The following is a 19,880-nucleotide window of genomic DNA, read 5'->3' as shown; positions in this document are numbered from 1 at the left end:
CCCTCCCCCCGCAACTCTCCCCACCTCCTGTCGCTCACACAGAAACAGGGACCTTCCCTCCATCACCTGCCAAGCGCCTCCTTCGATGGGCTCTCAGCTGGCCCCTTCCTAACACCTGGGGCCCTCACTGCCTTATCGTCAACTGCCCCCTCCCTCTCTAGTCCTACAGGCATGTCTCATTTCCCAGCAGGGAGATATCTTGAGACATTTTAGGCAACTTCATTGCTGTGTCAACACGGTAGGCGAAGGACACAAAGCTTATATCTGACTGACACTCCCACTGTCCATGGGGACCACTTCTGACAGGCAGGCTCCAGGGTCCTGGTGCTGTGATGTGGGGGGTCTGCCTGCATCGGCTTTGTTTTCTTCCCAGAACCATCTGAACAGTCTGGGCTGAGACGTTCAAGGTTGTCTGTGTTCTTAGAACTCCATGTTTGGGTGGGAGGATGGGAAGTGGGTGAAGAATCTCAAGTTCCACCCTCTCTCCTGGCTCAGGAACTTCCATATTATGAGAGCTGTCAAGGTCCTTATTGACTGAGCAGTCCAGATTTTTCAAATGACACCTAGGAAAACTGAGGCTTGCGGCAGGGAAGGTCTGACATGAGGCAGAGTCACAAAGGGCCCGGGCCTGAGAGGACAGGGTCCCCCACCACCTTCGGGGCCACCCTGCCTCCTCCGGCCAGGTCCATGGGATGGCCACTCTCCCTCCCCGGGGCTCCTCCGGCCTGCAGCACGCTTTGTCCTGCTCCCTCAGAAACCCAAGTACCAGGTGCGCTGGAAGATCATCGAGAGCTACGAGGGCAACAGCTACACCTTCATTGACCCCACCCAGCTGCCCTACAATGCAAAGTGGGAGTTCCCTCGAAACAACCTGCAGTTCGGTGAGATGGGGTCTCCACACCTGACACAGCACTCACGTCACCCTGCCAGCAGGGGTTCAGGGGGCCCCGTTGCCCTAGAGAGCGCCCTCTGGTGCCCAGGGGCTGAGGAGGCTGTGTATGTGGCAGGTAAGACCCTGGGAGCCGGCGCCTTTGGGAAGGTGGTGGAAGCCACAGCCTTTGGTCTGGGCAAGGAGGATGCTGTCCTGAAGGTGGCTGTGAAGATGCTGAAGTGTGAGTGAGAGGGCAACTTGGGCATTGGGGTGAGCAGCGGGAGGAGGTGGGCCCTAGAGACTGCACTGCCAGCATGAGGGTCCTCACGGTGCAGCTGAAGCAGAGCCCAGGGACAGAGTCCGGGGTTGAGGCAAGGACCCTGATGAGCTCCAGCCATCCTCTGGCTCCTGGGTCTGGAGGGGCTTCTAGCTGAGCCCCAAGGAGGCCAGGGTATACAATGGTCACCAAGAGCTGTGACCTGGCTACTGCCTGGCTTCCTGCACCCCAAGACCAGCTGCTGACAGCCCACCCCTCTTCTGTCTCCACCCTACTACCATCTGTGTTCGTATTTCTCCTTCTCTTGGCTTCTGACCACTTTGGGGTTCTGGGTACCCTCGGCTTGCTCCCCTGCTGTCTCCTATCTGTGTGGCTCTCTGCGCTGTGGCACCTGTGACCGCCACTCTCAGCCACCGCCCATGCTGACGAGAAGGAGGCCCTCATGTCGGAATTGAAGATCATGAGCCACCTGGGCCAGCATGAGAACATAGTCAACCTTCTGGGAGCCTGCACCCATGGAGGTGAGGCCCTGGGGCCCCGTGGCCATCTGTGGGTCCCTGCCCCATCTCACCCCATTCCAACCCTTCTCCCTGCTCTGAGTGTCAGTAGGACCCCCTGGCAGCACCCCTCAAATTCCTGGGCCACTCGCCTGGCTGGGCTGGAAGCACTTACGATGCTGCCGACAGAACTGTGAGCCCTGACTGGTGGGTCTCAGACAATGGAGTCCCCCAGGGAGAGAGACAGTACAAGCCCCACGCCCTGCTCCAGGGAGTCAGATTCTGGGGGTCTGAAGGCCCCAAGTCTGCTTCTGAGAAGCACTCATCTGAAGAGGCGTGGCCGCTCACCTCAGCTCCAAGGGTGTGCCCCAGGCCTGCTGGGGCTCCCACTTGGCCCCCTCTTCTGTTGCAGTTTTGGCCTGTTGGAAGCTGCCACCACCCATTCCCTTTGAAGAAATAATTATTCAGCTTTAATGGTTTTGCTTTAGATATGGGGTTACCCAGACACAGAGACCAGAAACGGCCGCTCACTGGGGGTTGGAACTCAGAGCTCCTGAGACCCAGCCATCGCCCGGCCCATGTTTCTGTCGACATTCACCCCATCCTCTTGCTGCCGTAGGCCCTGTCCTGGTCATCACTGAGTACTGCTGCTACGGCGACCTGCTCAACTTCCTCCGCAGGAAGGCGGAGGCCATGCTGGGCCCCAGCCTGAGTCTAGGTCCCGAGGCCGAGGTGACCACAGGCTATAAGAACATCCACCTGGAGAAGAAATACGTCCGCAGGTATGTCCCTGCCAAGAAATACGTCCGCAGGTATGTCCCTGCCAGAACTTGGAGGTGGGGCTCCAGGTCCAAGCCCCAAAGCCAGCTCAGGGCGGGGTGGCTGGAGACCCTCACATTCCCGCCCAAGCCACAGGAGAGGCCATCCCAGCTCATATGAGCAACTCCGATTTTGTAGGCTTCTTCCCAGCATCCAATATTCGAGCACCCCCTGCGCTCTGGGTGTCTCAAGGGCACAGGTGTGCAGCTAACAGTCTGGTAGAGAAGGGCACTGAGAAACCTTCACTTCCACACCTGTAGAAGACCAACCAAGGCCTTCATGGGCCCCTAGCCGAGGTGGGCAGGTCTTGGAAGGTCACCTCATTTCTCCTATAGCTTGCTGCGGGGCAGTGAGGGTCACCTAGTGCATTTAGGGGTTATCAGACAAGTGGGGGCTCTGTTGCCTGTCACCAGGAGAGGGTGGCAACTGACCCGACTGGCCGTGACCCTGGGACGCTTGGGCCTGGTTCACGTGTGAGCTGTCGGAGGCTAAAATTCCTGTCTTTCTGCCACTCTGGAAGGCTGTGATTCCTGGAAGCCACGCAGAGGCAGATGGACAGAGACGCACTGGAAACCAAGGAAAGAAAGTGGCGAGTGTCACAATGAGTCAGGGCCAGAGGCACTGCTGGGCTAGAATCCTGGTTTCTTGACTCCCAGTCCTGTGCCCACCTAGCTACACTGCCCCTTGAGACGTCTCTCTCGGGAGCTGAGAGGCTCAGAGTCAGGCACTTGAGTCTGGGACAGTCCAGGAAGCACACCGCTGCGGGCCCTGCCCCAGCCTCTGTCCACTGCCAAACCTGGACAAGCAAAAGGTGAAGGGGCCCTTTCACTCCATCCCGTGTCCTCCACTGTGGAGATTGGCAAGAACTGCTTCCTCTTCTGATTCTAACCCCTCCCAGAGGGCCATTCATACGGGGCTTCTGCAGGCTGCAACCTCAGGCCAGATTAAATAAAAACAAGAACCATGAACATCTTCACATCTGCAAAATGGGTAAAGGACTCATGCTGCAGTGATTTCCAGGGCAAAAGGCCTGGGAAACAGTTCTGCCAGTGGGGTCCTGGGCTGCATAAACAGAAGTATAATTTCTAGAGTAAGGCGAGTGCTGATTTGCCATGTCAGATCACAGATAAAACACTAGGATCTCTTCCGGGGAACACTAGACCATGGACACTGTCCGGGCCCTCATCTCTGGTGGTGGTGGGGGGGGGGGTGCAGAGAGGCACAGAAATCTGCTCTGGCCAGAGTTCGGAAGCAGCAGAAGTTCTCCATTCTAGAGTAGTGCTTCTCAAATTCACCTGCTCCCCAATGCTGGGCCACTGGCACCCTTGAGACCATTAGAACAGTGATGCCTCAGATCCGCCCGTACTGCAAAAGCAAAACCTGCCTTTCAGTAAGATTCCCCGGTGAGTCACATGAGCACAAATTAGTTTAAGAAGCTTTGCCCTGGCTCTGCTTAGTGGGTCTCAACTGAGGTTGCACAAGGAGAGATTAAAAAGGATGAATGACAAGCTTCCTCCCCCCCAACCTTGGCCATCCAGTGAAAGCTCCCGGGGGAATCTTACTGTGACGCCAGGGGTGAGACTACTGTTGGGATAAGGGAGGGTCCAGGAGCAAAGGAATACACCCGCCCCCACAGTACTGTTTTGAGGGAGGGCCAGGAGGATAATGCCAGGGCAGCGAGCAGCTTTTGGTGGGCAGTCCTACCCTGAGGCTGGACAGGTAGGTATCTGCTCCCTCCCTGACAACCAAGTCCACAGCAGAGATCTCTCAGGAGTTGGTGGGGCTTCCTTGTCAGAAAGGTCCTCTCCTTTCCCTGCTAAGAGGCTGCGAGTGGGCAAAGGCCGCACCTGAGCTGGGCAGCGTGGGCCTCGGGACTGATGCGTCTGGCGTGCTCTCCCACGCAGGGACAGCGGCTTCTCCAGTCAGGGCTTGGACACCTATGTGGAGATGAGACCTGTTTCCACTTCTTCTTCAAACGACTCCTTCTCTGAGCAAGGTGAGGCGATACCCATGGGGAGGACTGCAAGCCTGGGCAGGGAGGTGGGGGGTGCCTCAGGCCGCCCTGATGTCTCCTCCCATGCAGACCCGGACAAGGAGGAGGGGGCGCTGCTGGAGCTGCAGGATCTGCTGCACTTCTCTAGCCAGGTGGCCCAGGGCATGGCCTTCCTCGCCTCCAAGAACGTGAGTCGGGGACTGGGCCCAGTGAGCTGTCACCCAGGCCCCTGGCGATGAGTGAGGGGAAACGGGAGCATGGGGAAGAGAAGGAGCGGCACTGTCCGAGGTCAGGAATGAGCGGGAGACGCTGTGCCCAGCACCTGGTGTGCCAGGCCATTTCCAAGAAGGGGCCATTTTCCTTCCCCTTTACATCAGTGTGAATAACTGCTGTACCCTTCAGGGAGCACCCAGTGGGGGGAAAAGGAACACCCACAGTCACCGTGAGGGTGTAGATGGATGTTAACGTGACACGCAGCCCAGGAGGCTGCCAGCGCCCCGAGTGGCTGCGAGCACCTCTCAGCGCACTAAGGAGGGAGTCCAGATGAGTGCTGGCAGTTACTGGAGTCGGGTCTGGCTCCTTGCCACTCACTCCCGAGACAAGCTGGAGGAGACGGGGTTTAATCAGCAATCCGAGGGGGTGGCAGGTTACTGTCCCCGGCTCTTCAGGTTGCCCATTTCCTCCCTCAACTGGCGTGCGTGCTGGCTTTGAGTGGTGAGTAGCGGGACGGAGGCCCCAGTACCATCTCTGCCACTCGCTGTGTTCTTGAGCAGCTACGCAGTTCTCTGGCCTGGGTTGCTACACCTATAAAGATGGGCCCAGCACTGGGTTGCCTGAGAGCAAGTGGGATGCCAATGTGCACAGTGCCAAGAGAAGCACCTGGCAGGGCCAGAAAGTGGCGGCTATTGGGGGCCTGACAGCACTCGGCTCCAGGGCCCTGGCTGCTCTGCCAGCGACCTGGGTACAGGTGGGGGTCAGAGAAGGCTGGGGCTGAGCGCGAGCACTTCCCCAGTGCATCCACCGAGACGTGGCGGCCCGGAACGTGCTGCTGACCAGCGGGCACGTGGCCAAGATTGGGGACTTCGGACTGGCTCGGGACATCATGAACGACTCCAACTACATTGTCAAGGGCAACGTGAGTGCTGGGAAGGGCAGGCCACGCTGGGTTGGAGCAGGGCACGGGGCCCGAGGTGACTGGGGCTGCCGTGCAGGCCCGCCTGCCCGTGAAGTGGATGGCCCCAGAGAGCATCTTTGACTGCGTGTACACAGTGCAGAGTGACGTCTGGTCCTACGGCATCCTCCTGTGGGAGATCTTCTCACTTGGTGAGCCCAGGCCCCTTTTCTATGGCTCCTTAGAGTTGGCCAAGGCCAGTGCCTGGGGCAGGGTTAGTGGAAGTGAAGGGGTGGTCCTGGGCAGACGCTCCTTTGGGGCTGTCCCCTCCTAATGTACACTTACTGCTGCTTCTGACACTCGCCCCGCCTGGGGCACAGCTCTCACTTCTGCAGTGCCAACCAGACCACCTTAGCCCCCATGTCACTTGAAGCTCTGCCCTTTGCAGCGCCTAGTGCCTGTCGCACTCGCATTATCGCAGCCTCACTGAGGGGGACACAGGGCCAGGGGGAGGGGGCGGGAAGGTGAACAGAACGTGGGCTTACCTTTGCAGGACTAAACCCCTACCCTGGCATCCTGGTGAACAGCAAGTTCTACAAACTGGTGAAAGATGGATACCAAATGGCCCAGCCCATGTTTGCCCCAAAGAACATGTAAGTGAAGGACTCAGGCTTGGGCTGAAGGGGGCGGCCAACGGCCAGTCTCTCCCTGCCCAAATGTGCAGGCACCAAGCAGCATCTTCCCGCAGTGGGCTGCGTGGCCAGTCTCACGGGGTTCTGGGCTTCCTCTAGCTCCCCAGGAGGCACAGCGGGCAGGGGCGCAGGGGGCGGGAGGGGTGTTCTCACACAAGACAGTTTTTAACTGGGGCTGAACTCAAGATTTTAACGTGGGCCGTATATTACGACGACCCCAATGCAGGCTCCTCTCATTTCTCCTGTGCTGGATGAGCTTCCCCTTGGGGTCACTGGCCCACCATGAGCTTCTTTCTGGTACTCTGTCCTCACCACAACATTCGACCAAATCTACACCCCCCCCCATCTCTGCACAGCCACTCTTGACACCACTGCTCCCCCTCCTGGCGGGCACCCAGGGCAAAGTAGGGGCGACAGGCTAGCCAGTCCCCCTGCAGCCCATCTGACCCTCCAGTTTCTGGCACCAGCCACTCACGGCTGGGCCGCCCCCAAGCTACCCCTGGCAGCAGGCAGTGCCCTTCTCAGCTCTCTAAGCTTGGGGAGATCAGCATCCCTGCGCAGCTTCTGCAGATTCAGTTGTTGAAGAGGGCATGATGGTGCCGCCTCTCTGAGGGTGGTGGGAGGAGTGGGTGACAACACATGGCCAGAGTGAGCAACATCCTGTGCTCAGCTCACTCGACCAGACTGCAGTACCTCTGCTGGGTGGGCCTTGGAGGGGTGTAGGTACCGACCCAGACCTCAGGCAGTCTGCGTCCATTTCAGATACAGCATTATGCAGGCCTGCTGGGCCCTGGAGCCCACCCGCAGACCCACGTTCCAGCAGATCTGCTCCCTGCTGCAGGCGCAGACCCCAGTGGACAGAAGCGAGCGGGTGAGTGGGCCAGGGCCAGGGCAGGGCCGGGCTAACACGGGTGGGACCGGGTCTGCCTGTCAGCACAACCCTGCCCTGGCCTCTTCGCAGGACTATGCCAATCTGGCAAGTAGCAGTAGCAGCAATAGCAGCAATAGCAGCAGCAGCAGCAGCAGCAGCAGCGAACCTGAGGAGAGCTCCAGTGAGCACCTGGCCTGCTGTGAGCAGGGGGACGTTGCCCAGCCCCTGCTGCAGCCCAACAACTACCAGTTCTGCTGAGGGGACACAGCATCCCTCCCCTCCACCAAGCTTCTATGACCCCCGAGGGCGCTGTGGAGGAACAGACTCTGCCCTGGGGCACCTCATCCAACTGCCCAGCCCAGCTCTGAAACTCCAGAACCCCACTTTCAGGATCTGGGCCATCACTGCCAGTTAGGGGCTGGGGCTGAGCCCTGCCCTACCGCCACGTTCTCAATGCCGTGGCCTGTCCGCTACCCAACTGGGAGACCCCAGCGCTTACCCTTTACCTTGTCCCAAACCCCAGGAGTCCTGTCCCTACTCCTCTCCTGTTTCATAGAAACGGACTGTTCTAGCACCTCCAAAGTCCCCAGAGACACCCTAGCAGCCACAAAATAGGGCTCCTGGGCCTTGGCGGAGTGAAGGGCCCCAACAAGGCAGGGCGCTGAAAGTTGACAAAGTAGACGGGTGCCCAGCGGCTGTGCTCTGCTCAGGCTCCTGAAGCAGGGTGGCTACCTGACAAGAAGCTCCCCCTATCCCCCAAAACACTAGCCCTGGATCTAGTGTTGCTGCATTAACAGGTGGCAGCTAAGAGTTTGGGGTGCTCTGCCCAGTCCTCCATCATCCTGAGCAGGCGACCTGTGTGGCTGGCCACACCAAGCAAGCAGCACGCACCCCCCAGCTGACTCATAGCTAACAGTGACGCTGCGGGATGTTCGTCAGCATTAAACTAACAGCATTAACACAGCTGGCCTCTGGTTCTTGGCGCCTCTTGCGGGCCTGCAGCCTCCCCCACACCCGTGACCGGCTGGCACAGCGAGCACGCACCTGACTCCTGCTTCACCAAAATCAGATAATTTAATAAATTTTATTTTTGTCCCGGGAAGTGAGAGGGGGGGAAAGCCACCTACTCCGCTCCTCTCAATAAATTAAGTAACACACGGCCAACTCCCAGGCCCCAGCAAACCCTGGGCACTGAGCCGTCCTGCTGTCTCCTCACGGCCCGACCCGCTTCCCCTTCACAGAAGGGAGTTTCTCCTACTGCTGCCAGGTTATGTCGTGCCTGTGGGCCACACCCCTCTGTGGGGAGGGCCCAGGGAGGTTGGAGGTGCAGCAGCAGTGGCCAGGGGAAGAAGGAAGGGGACCCTCTTCCTCTTCCTCAAAGTTTGGGCAAAGAGGAAAGTCCTAGAAGAGCTGTGGTTGCTTCCTCCGCCTCAGCTTCCCCTACAGGGTGTAGGAAAAGCAGGAGGGAAACACAGCCCTCCTTGAGAGAAATCAGGAGCCAAAGGGTCCCCAGAACAAATGAGGCCCCCAAAGCCCCAAGTCAAAGGCAACAGGCTAAGGAACCATGGGTGTGGACCCTGGAGACAGCGTTCCTCAGAGACGGAAGACACCTCACGGCCTTCCCACCTAGCGCCAGACTCCTGCCTGGCCCTGGGGTCCTACGGCAGGCCAGGCAGCCACCAGGCCCCCTCAGGCTCCCTCCCCTCTGCTGAACACACTGTGGCCCCCAGTGCTCTCTAGGGCGAGTAAGGAACACTCTGCTCCCTTCCCAAGCCCATGAGGAGGCAGACCAGGGACTGGGCCCTGGCGTGCTCAGGAAACGGAAGCTCTTTGGTCGGTCCCAGCATGGGAGGCCCTCGCTGCAGGTGAACCTCCCACTGCCCCCTGCCCGGGCCAGGCCTCACTATGGCTTGAGAGAGACGGTGTTGTCTCTGTAGAAGGGCCTGTCTATTCTGCTGCCACAGCTGCCTCCTCCTCATAACCCGCCTCCGTCTCTGTCTTGATCTGAGCGACCCCCAGGCGGTAGAGGGTGTCGCGGATGACCACCTCGCCGGGCTGGCAGCTCTGCACGATGTCATGGATTTGCCGGTTGACAATCTCTCGGCTGGTGAGGAAGTCCATGAGGCGATTGTAGAGGTAATAGTGGGTGGCATTGTCAAAGGCGATGGGCCTCTGGCGGACACTATTTGGTTTACTGTCCTGGATGGAGGCCAGGATGGTTGTGTAGGGTGCCAACTCAGGGCACAGGGCCAAAGAGTGGTGCCCGGCGCTGGGGTCGCCAGGGCTGAGCTGTGTGCCGGCATGGACGATGCGCCGGGTGGCAGTCTTGGTGACTGGGTGCTGGACGGAGTGCTCGGCCTCTGTCACATCCACTGCATAATGCTGATCCAGGAGCTCTGGGCAGGACACGTTCTAGGAGAGAGAAAGCACTTGAACACGAAGGAAGGAGCCAATGCAGGGAAGGATGGGCAGCCAGCCCGCTTAATTAAATCTCGCGTCACCATGCGCCTACGGCATGGCCCCTCTCTTCTGGCGTGTCCTGTGTGTGCGCAGGGACAGAGCAGATTCTGACCTACCCGAGCCAGACTGTCACCGGCCCTCCTCAGTTCACAGGGGCAGTAGGGTGACAGGTGGGTGTGGTGCCCCACAGAAGCCAAGTCAGCGGGACCCGGGGATAAGGAAAAGGTGAGTGGTGAGTGTCATCCTCCTCCCCCAACGCCTCTTCGAGCAAAGGGCAAGGCTGGCCCGAGGGGGCCCACTGTCTCTGTAAGAGCCCCTCACTGCCCAGTATGATGCACCAGGCTGCAGAGATCAGCAATTGCCATGCCCTAACCCGCCAGGGACACTGCCAAGTCCACTTCCCTTTGGGCTGGACTTTCCACTTTCAGAAAAGAAGAGGGCACACAAGGTCAGTTAGGAGCCAGAGGTAGCCATGTAGCGGGATGCCCTGGGCACACGATGGACATGCTATGGCCTCACTCGCACATGAGGTAATATTGTGTGGGTAAATGCTGATGCCAGAGCATCAGGAGAAAGTGCTGGTGGAGGCAAAGGCCGCTAGAGATGGTTCCGGAAGACCTCCCTAAAGGCCTGGGGGTGAGACGCTGCTGGCCTACGAGAACCACTCCAATTCCTCAGCCGGGAACTCACCACAGGCGGCTCTGTGGGGCTGGAGAAACAGCCTTGGTTCCTCCCCCACATCTGGTTGGTCAGTTCTGGGTAGCAGAGGTCGGCACACAGGGCCACGGGTGTGGCCATGTCGACCACGTAGACGGGTGGCCAGTGACGGGAAGAGGCGAGCAGGTCCACGTGGTCTAGGGCGCTCTCCCCCCGCACGAGGTACTTGGCGCCGCAGACCACCTGGAGACATGAAGGCACAGCACGGCGATTTAGAAAACTGGCCCATGGACAAGCCAGGCCCTCAGCTGATGCTGCCAGAGCATCTTGTCACCGTGCCAGGGCCCGGACTTTCTGCTTCCTTCCTACTCTTCCTATGAGCTGAGGCTGAGGCTGACAGGACGGCTGTGGGTCCGTCCCGCCCACCCCTTTCAGTGCCATCCAATTCAGTGTGGGCAGCTAAGAGCTGGGTCACAGATGGGGATTTCTGGAAGCCAACATGGCCTTAAGAATTAGTCTCTGCAGGTGGGGCCACGCCATTGTGCTCCGAGCAGCTTCCTCCCGACCATGCTGTACTACCCAGGGAGGCGGCTGAGGCAGCAGCCGACAGCTCCAGGAAGTACTGCATACCAACGGGGCGCTCAGACTGACCTCAAGCTGCGCACCCACCCATCCGACCGGTGTCCTCCCAGCCCGGACACCTATGGCTCTCCTGCCCCTGCGGTATCCATGAGGGAATTCCCAGCCACAATGACACAGACCTCTGGGCAGGTTCTCTCCCCGTCAGGACCGTTCGGGGTCAACCGCCCCAGCCTCTTCTGGGATGGGCCTACTCTACACAGCATGGCCTTCCCTAAACCAGAGCACATCTACCCATGCAAGCCATCTAATGGACCCCTCTTCACTTAGAAGCAAAACTCCCAACTGCTCTGGCCTACACGCCACGACCTGACCTAGAACGGGTGACCTCCAACCTTCCTCCCCCTGGTCCCCCAGTCTTCTACTCAGGCCTAAGCAGTCACTCTTCCGTCTGCAGAACTTTCCTTCCTTGGCTCCCCTCCAGGACTGTGGCCTTCTCTGGGAGCTGTGTGGCGACAAGTCACTCCCCATTACTTTCCACCACAGGGTCTTCCTTCAGAGCTACTGCCAAGCCACAGTGATTTCCCCATGATAAAATCGGGTCAGCCAGAAGGGAGTGTTGTCGCTGTGCCTCACTGTGGGGCTCTCGACAGCTGATTCAGGGGTCAGCACAAGGCAGGTAGCAAGCTTGATAAATACTTCACTGATGATGACCCTGGCTCCTCTCTAGCCCAAAGGCTGGCACCCAAGACATTAAAGATGAGAGGATCAATGACACTTGCATGGGTGATCTGACATGGACAACCCATGCACCCCCCTACCCCCCGCCAACCTAGTGGTCCTCTTACCTGGTGGGGGCACATCTTGTAGATCTTACCCCCTGTGAGATGAGGCGGGGGCTGTTTGGCACTGGCTCCATTCTGGACAGATTTGTAGAGGGCCAGCAAGGAGAAGCAGAGCTGGTCCTGGGCAGAGGATATGATCGCTAAGTGAGGCTAGCTGCGATGGGACCAGACTGGTGTGCAGCAACTAACACCCACTTCAGTGCAAAGCAAGAGTCATCTATCAAGGTGAAACAGGCCTCTCCCACCACAGCTGCTCTAGGGCCCAGCAGGGCAAGCAGCAGACTCTGAGATCTGAGGCTTTCCTACTGAAGGGCAGGGAAAGTGCTGAGATGCAAGATTTGGTAACAGGCTGGTGGGTCAGGTCACACTGTTGTCACACCCGAACTAAAAGGAAGCACACAACTTGCAAGAGCCGTCCGGCCACCACGTGCATGTGCATCACATGCTCACCCGTCCCTGGATCCTCTGATGCCCATTCTCCAAGGGCCTGGTTAGGCACCAGACACGCTGCAAAGCACCCTCCTTGAAGCCACCCTTAGGGAGTATTTTGGCTATTTTCACTTGGCAAATGAAGGAAAATAGTCTCCGAGATGTATAGTAGTGTACGCAGGGTCACAGCAAGCGGAGAGCTGGGAACCTGAGCCCCCACACCCTGCCGAGGACTGACAGAAGAGGGCCTCCTGTGCACTCGCCCATCCCTGCTCAGAGAACGGGCATCAACGGCTGACCTCCCATACTCACCTTGGAGTCACCTGCCCCAAAGGGGATGCCGCACTGCCTGAGCAGGTGCCGCAGGTCGTCTTCACTGTAGGTGCTGATCTCCTCCAGCCTGCAGGCTCCCTCCTGGAGCAGCCTCACCAAGGCACTGCCATTGCCTGCAAGAGAGCCAGTGCTGGGAGGCACTGTGCCAGCTGATACCTCCTACGTGAGGCTGAGAACACGGGCAGGGCCAAGAGCATGGCCAGCGAGCCTGGGCCCGGGGGCTCAAGGGAGGGGCAGGTCTGGTAACTTCTGCAGCTATGGATAGTCAAGTCATACAAGGGTTAGGTCTCAGCACTATGAAGCAATCCACAGCCACTGCAGCATGAGTTTGATCTCTGACCAGGGAGCTGACCCATATGGCCCAGCGGACCTCTGCCGGCCCAGCTGGCAGCACCTTTCAGGAGGGTCTGCAGCAGGCTGAGGACAGCTGCCAACCAGCTGTGTGAGCCCTGATGATATGGCTGGCAACTCCTCAAACTCGGTACTGTGGATTTAATCTCAGGGGGTGCTGCAGTTGATCCGCTTTTTCTGCTCCCCACTCTGTCTCTGGTGAATTCTCTCACCCTCCACTCTCCACCTGTGACCCAGTTCTTGTATACATTTAAAAAAAAAAATCAGAACTGGCTTTCTGACCTGAACACTAACGAGCAAGATCTAGCAGAGAGCCCTCGCAACACCTCCACAGTGGGTCAGCTTTCCTCTTGCAGGCTCATCAGAAACCTGCTGCTCACATACATAGCAAGCAGCAGCAGCTCTCCTTTAAAGACGCTCTTCGTGTCCCCAAACCAGCCTGACAAATTACTAGGACCTTAAAAAAACGCGCCTGAGCCTTGGAGTGGTAAACATGAGGTGGGCCTCTACCTATCGAATGTGAGAAGCCCTGTTCGAGAATTAGTGCATCCCAGGGTATTACAAAACCAATTCAGTAGGTCATGTTCTGAATTTCAACTGTGAAGTAAAATAGAAAGTAAAGTGTTTTATACTGGATTAAAAAGCACTACTTTGTGAAAATTTTGTTTTAGTTACAAATACACTTATGCTGATTAATGTACCACGTAAGTCATGGTGCAAAGTTGCTTTTTACGGTGGGGTACAAAAGCAAAGCGTTTCTCACTTCACAGCCCCTGGGAGCTGAGCAGGCACATGCCTTCTTTGTGAGTGGAGCAGAGGATCCGTGCAATGACCGGCTTTGGTGGAGGCCACCTAAGGTACCAAGCCTAGGCCCCAGCCCCGAGTTGTCAGAAATCACGTTCTCAGTAGTTCGCCCGGGGCCTCCCCCCCACCCCCACGTGCAATGCAGCGCCTGTAAAATGACCCTAACGATGCATATACAAAGCAGATTCCTGGCTTCCCTGTACATAACGGTGAGAATCTCGGGAGGGAGCCTGGCCGGCAGCACCTTTCAGGAGGGTCTGCAGCAGGCTGAGGACAGCTGCCAACCAGCTGTGTGAGCCCTGATGATATGGCTGGCAACTCCTCAAACTCGGTACTGTGGATTTAATCTCAGGGGGTGCTGCAGTAGGTTGTCACCTTCTTTCCAGAGCGCCATGGAGGCAGGGCAGCTGCCTTTCTCCAGCCTGTGCCACCCCGCCACGGGCCATCGCATACTCCACCGCAGGCCTGCCCCGACCCCATCCCCGGCCAGGTGCCTTACCAGGTGCTGGCTGCACATCCAGACTTTTGTCTCTCTCCGTGTTGACGACCACAGCTCCTCTCATGAGTGGTGGGAAGAAGGGAGCGATAACAGAGGCATCAAACTTGGTGATGGGGATGCTGGTGGGGAAGGCCACTTGCTCGATTGCCTCTGTCTCCATCGTGGCCCAGAAATCCTCCACATTTACCTCGTTAGAGCTCAAGAACTCAGGCCAGGTGAACTAAGGGGTCAGGACAAAAAAGATCACAATGTAGGTGCCACGGAGAACCAGCAGCACAGAAGCTCCCAACATGGCCACGGCAACCAAAGCTGGGAGCTGGGTTCTGACAGCCTGCGCCGCCGGGATGCCTCCATCTGGACCACCTTGATTTCCATGCCACTTGGCACGAGGCTTCTCCCATGCCACAGCACCCCTCAGACCCTATACTTCATTTGGGTCATTCCCCAGCCGTGCCAGGAAAGGGGGGCCACCAGGTGTGCATCTGTCATGTGCCAGGCACTAACTCGGCACTTACGCTGCCATAGCAGGCAAGGGGTCGGAGTGAGACACTAGACTGAAGGGCAGAGTTAAGAAGTGAACAACGTTCTGGGTCCAAAGCCCAAGCCCTTAATCCCCACCCAGCTGGCAGGAATAGGATGGAGTAGCCCGGCTCCCTGCTCCCCAGGCCCTGCTGACCCCTCACCCTGGTGCACAGCGCCACCTCCTGCAGCACCCATCACTCATGCCACTGAAGGCCCCTGGTCTTCTATCTCCAGAGCATTATGTCACTCAGCAATTCGCCAACTCTTATTCAGAGAACTGAGCCAAAGCACAATCTCTATGAACTAAATCAGGTGTGCACTTCAAAGATTCCCTAGGAAAGTAGGTCTAACAGTGAGGGCATTACCTGGGAACTTACAGAAATTCTTGACTCCATTTCAGACCTATCCAATCAGAAACTCCAGGGGTGAGTCTAGCAAGTCTCCTGATCAAAGATGGAGAACCATGCCCACTGCAATTCTATGCCTGAGAACTGCTGCTCCACACAGACCTCTCCTTCCCTGCTCTCCTCTTCCTCCCACCACCCCCACAGGTGCTCAGTGTACACGTAAGGACACAGCAAGTGCCCCAGTTTCATAAGGTATTAAAGTCCACCCACAAAGAAGGGATAGGAAATGCCAAATGACAGTGTGTGCCGTGGTTACTGACATCTGTTGAGGGTCCTCCTGCCAACAGTTACGGAGGAGAGGGGTCAATCCAAACAGTCTTCTATAGACAATAGCATAAAGCGTTGTTCAGAAACTTTCATTTCACAGGTTCACCTCCACGTGTACATGTATGTACGCACACACACAACATTCTATACACAGAAACTGCCAGCACCACAGGAGGGCAGGGACACACACAGCTGAGAGTAGGGAAATGGTGCTCCATCCTGTGAGGCAAGAGCCTTGACCAGGGCCTTCCCTGGTGGCACAATGGGTTAAAAGCACAGCACTGGGAAGCTAGCTGCAGCTGTGTCAGCTCAAGTTCGATCCCTAACCAGGGAGCTGCCCACATGGCGGGGCAGACCTCTGCTTCGCTCGCTGCTCCCCTCAGCAGTGTACTTCATCGATCTGCCTGTTCTGCTCCCCACTCTGTCTTTGGTGAACATTTTCACCGCCCTGTACCTCTAGCCTATACCCAGTTCTGTATGCATAAATAAATCTTCAAAAACAAAAAAAGAGAAGAGAGTCTTGACCAGCATAGGTCAAGGACCAGCAAGATGGAGACAAGGGCTCTGCAGGAATATGAGCTGTGTCTACTCTGGAAATCAAAGTGTCTCTTGCTAGATGTGCTTAGAAAAAACAGAGTTCAGTAACCAAAGGTACTAGTGAGTATGGATGAGCCCTGGGGTTTCAGCCCCTTCATCTCAAAGGGTTGAGTGGAAATGAAGTCATACAGCAAAGAATTTCACATAGAATAAGTAAGCAGATGCAATTAAACACAACAAATTGTGGCTATGTTACTATTTACGCAATCAGCAGGCAAGCAGATTTGAATGGGTCTAGTGACAGCCTCATGGTGAAGAAAAAACACAAAAAACAACATTTTTTACAGTTCATTTTCTCTCCAAAGAGTATTATGTTTTTATATGTCCTGTTATGCATCACCTTCCTTCAAAAACTTTTTGATCCACCTATGTCCTTTCCTTTTTAAATTGTGAAGAGAACGAGGAATAGGCATTGAATTCCTAGTGTACTTAGCTAGCCATGCCAGAAACTACATTAAAGCTTTCTTCAGAGGTCCCCACTTGCCCCCAGTAAAGGCAGGTGAGAGGCAAAGCCAGCACCCCAGGGTACGACCTCCCATGCCAGGGGCATCTGCATCTGACCTTGGAGACATGGCATCGATCTATGGGTACTTTTTAAAAAATATATAATAGTTTATTTTTACATCACTTTGTGCCTTTTCCCATCTCAGTTGTAATCCCTGTGGGCTTCCCATCACTAAATCACCCGTGTGCCATCACCACAGTCCAGTTTACTTCCCCACCCCCACTGTTTTTGATCCCATTCTCCACTCTACCCCTGTAAAAAGTCTCTGCTATAGTTTTTCTCCTTGTTGTTGTTGTTACCATCATTTTATCACCTGGTCCTTTATGCTCCTGCTAGGAGTGAAACCATCGGTTATTTTTCTTTTTCTTTGGCTTATTTCACTAAGCACGATCTGTTCTGGCTCCATCCCTGTTGCTATAAAAGGTATGTGTTTCTCTTTTTTAATTGCTGAGTAATATTCCATTGTGTATATGTACACATCTTTTTAATCCAGTCATCTACTTTTGGTCATTTGGGTTGATCCATGTCTTTCCAATTGTAAATAAAGCAGCAATAAACATAGGGATGCAGGTATCTTTTTGAATCAGTGCTTTTGTGTCTTTTGGGTAGATACCTAGGAGTGGGATTGTTGGGTCGTAGGGAAGCTCCATGTTAAGCAGTTTGAGGAACCTCCAAACAGTTTTTCATAGTGGTTGCACTAGTTTGCATTCCCTTAGCAAACTACATCCTCACCAACATTTGTTGTTGCTAGTTGTTTGAAGATGTGCCATTCTCATTGGGGTGAGGTGGTATCTCATTGTGGTTTTAATTTGCATCTCCCTTATTACAAGTGATGCTGAACATTTTTTCATATGCTTGTTGGCCATCTGCATTTCCTCTCTGGAGAAGTGTCTTTTTAGCTTTCTGCCCTCTATGGGTACTTTTTAAAAAAAAGCCCATACTAGGTTAAGAAGCCTCCCTATTATTCTCACTGTACAATAAGCTTTATCATAAATGGGTGTTAATATGAAGTCTTTTTTTTTTTCATCTAATGAAATAATCATATGGCTTTCTCCTTTAATCTGCTAAGTGGTTGATTATATTAGTGAATTTCCAAATGCTGACGCTATCTTGCTTTCCTGGGGTGAGCATAGTCATGGCACATTACTTTATTCACTGTTAAACTTGATTTGCTGTTATCTAATTTAGGTCTTTGGCATCTATATTCATGAGTACAGCCAGTCCCAAGTTCTCTTATGTTAAACGTCTGGTTTCATTCTCAAGGTTATGTTGTCTTGCACGTGAACTGGGAAAACACCCCTATTTTGCTTTTCTCTTATTACTGTGCTCCAACATTTCTTGGGTATTTGTTAGAATTAATGTATAAAGCCACTAAGTTTGGTGCTCTCTATGTGAACATTTTCTGTTATGAACTATCTCAGATCATGTCATTCTTTTCTTCCAAACCCCTTGTTTGCTCCATTTCACTCAGTGTGAGGCCTTCCAATGGCACAGGTAACCTAGGTCTGAATTCCCATGTCTGGTGAACCTCACATGTCCCACCTCTCTCCCAAGCCTAGCACAGTCCAGCCACTCTGGCCTCCCTGCTGCTCCTCAGTCACACCCAGCAAGCCCACCCAGGTCACTGTCACTGCTCCCCCTGCTGGAACACTCCTTCAGATCAGTACCCAAATGCCAACGGAATAGAAAGACCTTCCACATGAAGCAGGAACGGCCCCCCATTCCACCACACTTCTCCATGTTTTATTCTTATGATACGTCTTTAAATAAATTAATTGTAAATAACTATGTAATACAAGTAATATTCATTTCCCACCTGTTTTCCAAACCAGCATGTGCACTTCATGAGCACAGAAACTCTGGATTTTCACTGCCACTTCCCAAGAGTCTAAAAGCATACCTCGTTCATGTTTAAATCATTTGTGGAACAACTGACAAATGCCTTCGTCAGATTTAATCTTGGAAAGTGGCAGGAAGTCACTCACCCACACAGGACAGGACTAGCTATCTGCCCCCGTGGCCAAAGTGTGAGATCACTTCTAGAGGTACCAACAGTGGCGGAGATGCACTTACCTCCACGCTTTTCAGTGCCAATACATTTTCTTCACTCCTTTGGGCCATTTCCACTTTGGGGGCCACACCACAGATGCCACAGATCATGTCATTGTAGTCTCGGACAGTGAGGCACTCGAAAGCCCAGTAACCATTACACAGAAGTTCCTGCAGCTGGCTCAGCTCCTCCAAGGTCAGAGTCTTCTCTGGAAGGACAGCAAGAGTGTTGAGATCATAGAAAAAGGTTCTGAGGCCACCATGGATGAGCCAAAGGCGAGAAGATAGCAACTCTGCAGGCTGCTTCTCGCCTATGGACACTCAGGAATACTAACCAGTCTGAGGATCTAGTAGTCTGGCCTTCAAAATATCAGGAGGAAACCTAGCAGCCCCCTGTAGCTCCTCCTTCCAGGCACCAGATGCTGTGCCACAAACTTCAACTGCATTACCTCATTCAACCTCTACCACTTTATGAACCAGGGTCTTTATTTTATTAATCTTTCTTTTATTATAACTGAAGACACTGAGGCGTAACTTGCTCAAAATCACATGTCACCCAAGTGGCAGAGCCCAGATTCAAACATGCGTATCTGAGCCAAGAACATTTCCTCTATTTCACCTGCCTTCACAGCAAGGAAAGGTACTGGGGAAGCAGAGTCTGTAGGAAGGAGAAGGGAAAAGGGGGGAAAAAAAAGAAGCAAGAGAAAAATAATTTCTTGGTAGTAAGAAAGATGGTCTCCACCCTCAACCATGGGAATGGCTCCTTCAGGCGCCATGAGCCACAGGCCTGGCGCGGACGTGCAGGAGCTGTGTGTGGGGATGCATAACTCACATGCAGTGAGGTCACATCCACCTATGCTCAAAGGATGAGCTTCAGAAAGTCAGCTTAATCTTGTGTGGACGGTCCCCAGATGCACAACAGACTCAGAGTTTCCAAAGTTAGCTTAACATTTACAAATCCAGAAGAAGGAATGTCAGGAAAGTCTCCATCACAAAATTACACTCTCTTCCAAGATGACTTTCAACCAAGGTCTGACACTGGAAATCCCAGAGAGCTCAGGACTAACTGCCAGGAGGGAAAGAAGGCAACTTTTACCTGTCTGCTCCTGCACTGACTTTAGAACAGTGCTGATAGACACTCTGGGGTCCTCTCCCAGCTTGATCTGGTTTCGGATTGCAAAAAGCAAGTCCAGGCTCACCAGCAGTTTGTTGCCCACATTAAAGAGACCTGCAGGTTAAAAAGAAGCAAGAGGGAAATTCTCTACAACACCATCCACAGAGGCAATCGGAATATGAAATAAATTATTGTATAGTCATAAAATAGAAAAACCAGTTTATGTTTTTAACTAGTTAAAAAGAGTAAGGCACACCTAAATGGCTTTGACAGGAAACTGCCCGTAATAAAACGTAAATTAAAAAAGAAAAGGCCCTCCCTGGTGGCGCAG

The 19,880-nt window shown here is 54.6% G+C and overlaps 2 protein-coding genes across 3 annotated transcripts in view; one reads left to right on the top strand and one right to left on the bottom strand.

Annotated features, from left to right (window-relative positions):
- Nucleotides 1–7,406, top strand: part of CSF1R (colony stimulating factor 1 receptor) — a 26,321-nt gene extending 18,915 nt beyond the window's left edge. Inside the window, exons 11-21 of the mRNA XM_004686565.2 lie at nucleotides 755–881; nucleotides 1,008–1,112; nucleotides 1,559–1,669; nucleotides 2,265–2,427; nucleotides 4,369–4,460; nucleotides 4,548–4,645; nucleotides 5,470–5,592; nucleotides 5,669–5,780; nucleotides 6,122–6,221; nucleotides 7,023–7,131; nucleotides 7,222–7,406. Of these exons, the coding sequence (XP_004686622.1) occupies nucleotides 755–881; nucleotides 1,008–1,112; nucleotides 1,559–1,669; nucleotides 2,265–2,427; nucleotides 4,369–4,460; nucleotides 4,548–4,645; nucleotides 5,470–5,592; nucleotides 5,669–5,780; nucleotides 6,122–6,221; nucleotides 7,023–7,131; nucleotides 7,222–7,389 (1,308 nt within the window). The 3' untranslated portion in view covers nucleotides 7,390–7,406. The remainder of the gene's footprint in view (nucleotides 1–754; nucleotides 882–1,007; nucleotides 1,113–1,558; nucleotides 1,670–2,264; nucleotides 2,428–4,368; nucleotides 4,461–4,547; nucleotides 4,646–5,469; nucleotides 5,593–5,668; nucleotides 5,781–6,121; nucleotides 6,222–7,022; nucleotides 7,132–7,221) is intronic.
- A 1,658-nt stretch (nucleotides 7,407–9,064) lies between these two features.
- Nucleotides 9,065–19,880, bottom strand: part of HMGXB3 (HMG box domain containing 3) — a 48,685-nt gene continuing 37,869 nt past the window's right edge. For both annotated transcript variants that reach the window (XM_012727852.1, XM_012727853.1), the window contains exons 14-20: nucleotides 19,532–19,663; nucleotides 18,460–18,644; nucleotides 14,089–14,308; nucleotides 12,414–12,547; nucleotides 11,676–11,792; nucleotides 10,282–10,491; nucleotides 9,065–9,543 (exon numbers count right to left, since the gene is read on the bottom strand). In XM_012727852.1, the coding sequence (XP_012583306.1) occupies nucleotides 9,079–9,543; nucleotides 10,282–10,491; nucleotides 11,676–11,792; nucleotides 12,414–12,547; nucleotides 14,089–14,308; nucleotides 18,460–18,644; nucleotides 19,532–19,663 (1,463 nt within the window). In that variant the 3' untranslated portion in view covers nucleotides 9,065–9,078. The remainder of the gene's footprint in view (nucleotides 9,544–10,281; nucleotides 10,492–11,675; nucleotides 11,793–12,413; nucleotides 12,548–14,088; nucleotides 14,309–18,459; nucleotides 18,645–19,531; nucleotides 19,664–19,880) is intronic.

The sequence above is a fragment of the Condylura cristata genome, unplaced genomic scaffold (genome assembly GCF_000260355.1).
Source record: "Condylura cristata isolate star-nosed mole 26May11 unplaced genomic scaffold, ConCri1.0 scaffold00021, whole genome shotgun sequence".
Taxonomy (NCBI): domain Eukaryota; kingdom Metazoa; phylum Chordata; class Mammalia; order Eulipotyphla; family Talpidae; genus Condylura; species Condylura cristata.
The sequence above is the reverse complement of the archived record's forward strand: the minus strand, read 5'-3'. Positions and strand labels throughout refer to the sequence as shown.